The 7,610-nt window shown below is 47.5% G+C and overlaps 1 protein-coding gene across 1 annotated transcript in view; it reads right to left on the reverse strand.

Annotated features, from left to right (window-relative positions):
• Nucleotides 1-7,610, reverse strand: part of LOC104527626 (histone-lysine N-methyltransferase 2A-like) — a 31,354-nt gene that overhangs the window by 23,467 nt on the left and 277 nt on the right. Inside the window, 7 exon segments of the mRNA XM_029085867.1 lie at nucleotides 353-426; nucleotides 1,033-1,404; nucleotides 1,838-1,902; nucleotides 3,208-3,442; nucleotides 3,864-4,041; nucleotides 5,353-6,809; nucleotides 6,812-7,610. The exon segment at nucleotides 6,812-7,610 is cut by the window's right edge and continues 10 nt beyond it. Coding sequence (XP_028941700.1) covers nucleotides 353-426; nucleotides 1,033-1,404; nucleotides 1,838-1,902; nucleotides 3,208-3,442; nucleotides 3,864-4,041; nucleotides 5,353-6,809; nucleotides 6,812-7,610 — 3,180 coding nt within the window.

The following is a 7,610-nucleotide window of genomic DNA, read 5'->3' on the forward strand; positions in this document are numbered from 1 at the left end:
TCCCTACACACCCCTCTCTCAGATTTAAATATAACAATTTTTTTTTGGTCTTTTCATAATGGAAATGTTTCTAAGATGAAGGCAGTTCAATTTTTTTACGGAAAAGCTCTGCTCCACAACATACAAGTCTTAGAGAACAAGTTAACATCTGAACCAAATCTTAGGCATATGCCAGGTACTTTGGGATCCACAGGGAAAAATCTAACAGCTTTAAGTACAAAAAAAAAAAAAAGAAAAAAAGAAAAAAAAAGAAAATGTGCAAAAGGGCTAAGTAATACAGATCTACTTTCTAGACAGACAGAAGTCCCAGGTTGTTGAAATTTACTGACTGTGTACAAAAAGCAGTATTCACCTTTTCTTTTGGTTTCTGTTTCACAGGGAAAGTTGGACGGGGAGCAATTTTTTTCTGTTTGCTTTGCTCTGTGCCTAGGAAGGGGGGGAAAAATTATGAGTATTTCAAGTAACTAACAGCCACCTGTAGAGAAGAAAAGGGAAAAAAAAAATCAGCTGGGTAACGTGCGACGAATTTTAGACTAGAATTTTTCCACCCTCCTCTGTGACTGCACCTCACCAACTACGACTTGAGCAGTCTCCTTGAGGCATGACCAGGAGAATTTGCTCTGCTAGAAACCTGGAGCGTTCTGGGTGCAAAGCCACAGAAGTCCCGGAGCTGCCCTGTTGGTCTACGTACAACAGCGGACCATGTTTTTGTGGTGAAAAGATTACGTTCTTCTTGTTTCACATTCAGACTGTGAACAGCCCACAGGCTTAACAGTACTGAAAATAGACTTCAAGAATGCCAAGACTACCTGACTAGAAATCACAAAAAGGATGGCCACCTTTCTCCCTGCCCCGACAACACACACTAGAGTTTGATAAAAAGGAAGTCAGCTCTAAGGAAAAAATTCCCAAATCACCTGCTGGAATTTCACCAGACCATAAAGCACTTTGCAGTTTTAAAATCCAGCCGCTTTTAGCAATATTGTTACTTAAAGTGACTCACACAGATTGAGGACAAACAGTCCCATTTACCTATTTCTGGCTGGGGAGGCTGCTTTTTCTTAGGCTCGGAAGTGGGAAGCTTAGGCGCTTCTTTTTTCAAAGGTCCTGAGCTCGGTGGCTGAGGAGGAGGGAGCTGTGCTGGCTGGGACGCCTGCTTGCCAGTCTTTCTGGTACCGGACGCAGGGACCTGTTTGGGCTCCGAGACTGGAAGGGAGGAATTCCCATCCTCGTGCTTCTCCTCAACGGGTTTACGGGCAGGTTCACTGCTCTTCTTCACGGTATTGTCCTCTCTTGAGACGACAGTCTGAGGAGTTTGCTTCTGACCAGAGTCCAACTGGTTCTTTCCAGAATGGCTTTCTTTCTTTTCATTCGCCTTCGATTTCTTCTCTTTCTTTTTCGCAGCTAGGAAGAAGAAGCATCAATAAAGCAACACAGATAAAATGCTGCGACTTCAAATGACTTTTTGCTGTTTTAGAATAAGGAAACAGACACTTTGATGTCGGAATTTTGTCATTCTGTTGTGCAAAAGAAAAAAAAAAACGGTACTAAAAAACATAAAACGTTTTGCTGGTAAAATTAATGCACCTGGCTTGTGTTGCAATCTGTGTTCTAATACCTGGGCCTCTGTTCTGACAGAGCAGCAAGCAAAGCCCTTCTGTAGTAAAGCAGATTGAGAGTTCAACTGCACAAAGGAGAAAGCAGACTTTGTACAGCCAAGTTGAGGGAGTTGAAGGCGGTTGCCCGACCGCTGCAGCCACAGTGACAGCACAAAGAACAAAATCTGAGAGATGAAGATTTCCCTCGTGCGATACTTGAGCCAAGCCCCTCAGCCTACCTTTAGCTTGCTTCTGGAGGTACGCTTTTGAAGGCATCCACTGGAGATTCTGACATTTCCTCATTCTACAAAGAAAGAGAAATCAGAAGAAAAATGCAGACCTTAAGAGGGCAGTCTGGAAATATTCAACATGAAAAATGGAAAAAACTATTATCAATACACCTACTACCTTTTTCCTAGCAATCTTTGGGGTTTTTTTTCTTGTGGTTTTGCTTTTATTTTTCCTTCTTCAAAGATACATAAAAGGAAGTTCTTATTTTCCTCTGTATTTTCCTTTTGCTTTCCCAATCTCTCAACACAATTTTGAGGTTCACAAAACTGCGTAGGTAACAACGCAGTTTCACTGCTAAATCCCCCATCAATTCCATTTCTTAGATTTGAGGAGTATCAGAACACTTCCAAGAGCTCTAAGAAACCACATCAAACCCTCACAACTGCCGGTTTTACGTAATCCAAACTGGATTCCAGACCTCGGTAGTTACTCTTGGAGTGGGATCGGATTAGGTGACCAAGCCTTTTTTTTTTTTTTAAGTGTCCAACTTTATTTCCTATTTTTTCTTATATTTAGCATATAACTTCTTCTGTAAGTTGGGCCAGGCTGTGTTTCTGCCTTCACGCTTGTAGCAGGGCCCGTGGTTTTGAAACTCAGCCCAATGCTGGGGCAAAGCGGCTCAGAGTGAGACTACTTACAGATTGTAGCCTGCAGAGTGTTCTCACACAGAGGAGCACTACGCAGCAATTCTCACAGCTATGCTTTATAAATAGCTTTCATACCACAACAATCTTTATTGGTGCCACTTTAGTTGCTGTCTTTTCAGACAGATTATCTAGTCTGGTAAAATCAATTTAACGCAGCAACTTGAAAAAGCCAAAGGTTCAGGCTGAGCGATACGTATAAGAAATGACAGGAAAAAATCATGGAAGAACGGTATTTCTTAATGACATCCAGAGACATCTTTGCTCTATGAAGTGTATGTGCAGCAGATAAACATCATCTTGAAATCACAAGCTCTTTATAAATGCGATTTGGGAGAATAAGAGATAAATATTTAAGAATACGCTGCCGTCCACCCTGCCTAACGAGAGCCGCTGGTCTGACACCAAACGCTTCTCAGTGCTAAGACACCTCCATCAAACTGGGGAGAGTAAAACAGAAGTGAACTTCAGAAAAAAAAGCTCCTAGCAAGCACACCTTGAATCAGGATCTTGACTCGTAAATCAAACTGTTTACAATCCCCTGCTGTGATGCAGACTCAGCCCAGGCCAAATTCACTCAAAGCCTGTGCTGCTACAGGGTAAATCTCCTGGAGCGTGGGTGGGCTTATCCCACTCAGCGCAGGGATTAGAGCATTTCTCAGACACACACTTACTTGCAGCACTGCTTCTTTATATTGCGCCCACCAAACTTGGGTTTGTCTAGACAGTTAGTACAGACACCACAGTCCTCTGGCACCTGACAGCCCGAACACTGCCCACAGCGCCTTGAGCGTCGGCCCTTCTTCACCGGAGGTTCTTGCTGTGCCTTGTTTCTGGTAACCGGCTTAATCGGCTTGATAGGTGGAGCAAGAGGTTCAGCCTCTTCCGAGCCAGCTATTGATGACTTATCTATTAAATAATAAATAAATAAATAAATAAATTCTAATGTGAATTCACTGACATCAAAGAATGTTTCAGGAGCACGTGACTTGCTAATGGAATTTATTCCATCAAGTGTAAGGTCATCTGCAGAGCCACACAAGGGGTGTGTGTGAGCGGATGGGTATACACACAGATGTAGCCATACATACGTGTTACGTACACACCCCCCACATATGTGTACACACACACCCCCCACGTGCACAGCACAAATTTATAACAATTATCAATGATTAAAAGGATTAACCCTGTCAGGGTGGCATTGTAACCGAGAGCCCCAAGCTGTTTAACATACTTTCCCTTGTTAATCACTCCAAGTCCTCGTTTTAAGCACCCAACACAAGCTGACTTTGTGCAAATCCACAGACGAGCACTAAAAATCTTCACTCACCATCGTTCCCCATGGAAGACAGTATCTTCTCCCGTTCTTCCCACGGTAAGGCACTCAGAGTGGGCATGTCATCAGGAAACACGGCTCGCTTGCGGCCCAGCGCAACAGCTGCTCTCCTGCAAACATGTTTGATTCGTGGTCCTCGGACTGACGTTTCTGATGAATCGCTCTCTTGTCCCTAGATTTCAGAACATGAGAACAGACGACAGCGTGCCTAAGAAAGGTAACAAAATGAGGCTGGGAAACATGTCATGAAACTTCTAAAGAACCTAAAAGGAGTTAAACTATGGCTTAGCTTGCACTTTGTAGGGATCAAGATAAAAATAAAGACTCCCAGCCTTGTAAGCCTCAGTTATCCAAGAGAGGATAAACTCAAAAGAACAAGAAGTTTTACTCATTTGGAATTACGAGGTAAGTTTCCACCTGCCCCAGGGAAGTGGACTCGCTCGGGAAGCCGTGTTATCAAGGCATGGGAATCATTGGAATCATAATCATTGACTGGAACTAGACTAACACTCAGTGCTAACTGATCCAGCAGAAGCCAGAAGGAAATCAAGCTGCCAGCCTCTAAGACGAGGGGCCTGTGTTTAATGAGGTCCTAAAAGAAACGTGGCACTTCTTTAGTGCAATTTTCCAGGTATTCATTGTAGCATCCTGAAATATTTCCGACTAAAAGAATTCCCCCAATTAGGTAATTGTGAGGGCCCGGGCTCCCTCTATAACCAGGTCAGACGTGCAGGAGCACACACTTCATTTCAGAGACAAACAGCTTGAGAATTTTCTCTTTAAAGTACAGGCTAGTGATTTCCAACACTAGTGCCATTAAGGAAAGTAATAGTTTAAATAAAAAAGAAGCATTCTCTGAAAGCACATTTCACCTACCTTCCTGGTAGCTAAAAAGGACTGCAGAGAAGGGTGAGGTTTGGGGTGGGGGAATGGGGAGAGGGAAGAGAGGAAAGCAGTAGGAAGCAGTTCCCCAAGTCAGATGCAAAATCCCAACGGATTTTACTCCCGCCCACAAGTGACAGATCATCACTGTGCACAGTTAAAAAAAGAGGGAGCCCAAGACCAACTGTATCTTCAGAAGCCAGCTTCATGCTCGGCAAGGGCCTGCAGGAAACATCGAAGTGAAGAAAGACTCCTGCAGTTTGCTGGAATCGTGCTTTTCAGAGCGAGTGTTATTACTCTAGATCATCACTTTGCTTAGATTTCCTCAGAGAAATCTCACAAGCGGTTACACCGTCCCCATCTCTGAAAAACGCAGGCGGCTTCCCCCCGAGGTAACGACACGGCAGCTCCCGCTCCCCCTCAGCTTCTGCCCAGGGCTTCTCGTTTTCGGAGCGTTTGCCATCTGTTGCTCTAACAGCTGCTGAGCTCGGCACGTTAATTCTTCACGCTTAAGACACGAAAGCTGCTCGTGACTTTCAGAGCAAGTTCAAAAGATGCGCGCTAGCGAAAAAAAAAAAAAGAACTTGGAATAAGGACCTACCTGTGCTTTTGGCTGATCTGCTTGTTTGAGGGACTTGCTCTTCTCGATCTTGTACAGCTGGGCTTTCGCCTTTTTCAGAAGACTGGCCACCCTCTTATCAGTCATTGGCAGTTTGTCTGCCTGAGCCAACATAGAGCTGATGGAGGAAGCGGAATGTTTAACAGTGCTTGAGGAAGGAGCAGAGAGATGCAGGGCCTTTTCCTTCTCCAGAGGCGGCACAGCGGGGCTGAGGTCCAGATCCGATTTGTCTAAGCTGCCTCTGCCTTTCTTGGAGGTTTTGGTTTTGATGGCTGCAGTATCCACCAGAGCAGCGGTGGAAACGTCTGCCGCGGGCTCTATCGCCGCAGACTTCTTCCGCCCGGCGGGTTTTTTGGCAGAGGATGATGCCGCAACGTCTTCGCTGACAACTTTTTCTTTGGGCATTTTACCTACAGGAAACAAAGCAGAGCTACTCTGAATTTGTGACCCTTTTCTCCTTTTCTCTTTCCTTGACTCCCGCTTGTTCTCCTTCTCTCTCTCTCTGTCTTTCTCTCTGCTCTTTTCCTTCTCCAGGCTTTTGTCAGCGTCTTTATCTTTGGAGAGTTCCTCTGCTGCCCTGTCCTTGTTTCTGCCTCTCTCCGTCTGGGGACTCGTGAACCAGGGGAAGAGAGGAGCGGGGCTACCAGATGAGAAAGGCTCTGCCGGAGTGCTGGTCTGCTTCCTCGGTCTCTGGCTTCTTTCTGCTGATTCCCCAGACTGCGCCAGGGAAGGGGAAGGAAAAGTAAAAGTTGAATTTAAGGCACTAGTGGCAAGAGAACTAACAGAAATGCTAGTTAATGAGGAAGAGACAGAAGACTGCGGGGTGAGAGTTGTCAGGTCAGAGGTACTAAGTCGCCCGCTTCTCGTCCTCATGGAGTGCGAAGGAGATCTGGGTTCCGACCGGATGGGGCTGAACACTCTCCTCTTCCGCTTCCGCGAAGAGACGCCCGCGGCAGAGGTCCCCGTAGTGGTTCGACCAACCGAGGAGGGCAGAGTTACAGATTCAAAGATCCTGGAGTGGGCCTCGCTCGGCGTGAACCTGGGCGCTCTCAGCAGAGGACTTCTCTTGTGCATGTCAAACCTCGTCCCGGAGTGAAGGGAAAAGAGACGTGTCGGAGCCGTCGCGCCCGGCGTGGAGAAGCCGGACGCAAAACCAACGTCCTCCGGCGTCAGCGGCGGGGGTCTGAAGTTGTCAAATATCGGTTTGCGAATGAGACCCTCTTTGGCGTATTTGGCTGAGGAGAAGTACTGCGGTTCTGACCTGGAATGCTTCAGGGAGGTCCACCTGAACGTCGGCTCCCGCAGGATCGACTTCCGCTTCTCTTGCATGGGCGCAGCAGAAGCGGGAAGGAAGGGCGAGGCAAGCGGGATGGTAGGAGGCATAAGCCAAGGAGTATGGTCCGAGATGCTGGAAGCGGGCTGCAGCGGCGGCGGGGGAAAGGGGGAGGAGGAGAGGAGGAGGACTGCTGCTGCGGCACGCTCGGCAAGGCCGACAGCTTTTTAGCAGTCCTCTGGCCAAAACTTCTCTCTGTGATGGAGAACCTCCTGTTCCTCCGGTCGCCGTTATCGTTTTCGGGGGACTGAGAGACGGGCAGCGGGGCGTGAACTTCCGGAGTGTTGCTGCGCTCTTCAGAAAGCGTCTGCATCTCCTCGGAAGCCTGGGAGTCCGTAGACGTGTCCACGCTGGGGCTGCTGGAGCGCGAGGAGTCTGAAGACATCTGAGACGAATGCTGAGAAGCGGCGCTGGACTTTTCGCTGGAGCCACAAGACGTGGCGCTGAACCTGCTGTTCGGTGTGGATTCCAGTCTGGATATTTTAATTGGAGGATCGTAGTCTTCGTCCTCGATGAACCGTTTGGGCGTTTTAATGATCCGCGAAGAGATCGCGCTGACGACCGGCATGATGAACTGTCGGATGTTTTTAAGCTGGGTCCTCCCCTTCCTGCCCTGCAGTTTGGCCGCTTCCTTCTCGATCTTTTTTTGCGCCCCTTTTTTAGCCCTCTGCAAGAGCTGCTTGGCAATGGCAGCGTCCGTCCTCTTGGTGGAAGGGATAATCCTAACGGGCTTAATCCTGCGCGGACTCTGTCTGACGGCAGTCTTCTCTTCCTTCGTAGGAGGCGGCGTGCCATCCTTTTCTTTGCGAATCCTCTGGGGTTTCTCCAGCTGTGAGTTGATGACTAAGGCCGAGGAAGGCTTCACGCGTTCAGAGGACGGCGGCCTGCCTCTCCTGCGCACCATCTG

Source organism: Antrostomus carolinensis, unplaced genomic scaffold (assembly GCF_000700745.2).
Source record: "Antrostomus carolinensis isolate BGI_N321 unplaced genomic scaffold, ASM70074v2 scaffold37310, whole genome shotgun sequence".
NCBI lineage: Eukaryota > Metazoa > Chordata > Aves > Caprimulgiformes > Caprimulgidae > Antrostomus > Antrostomus carolinensis.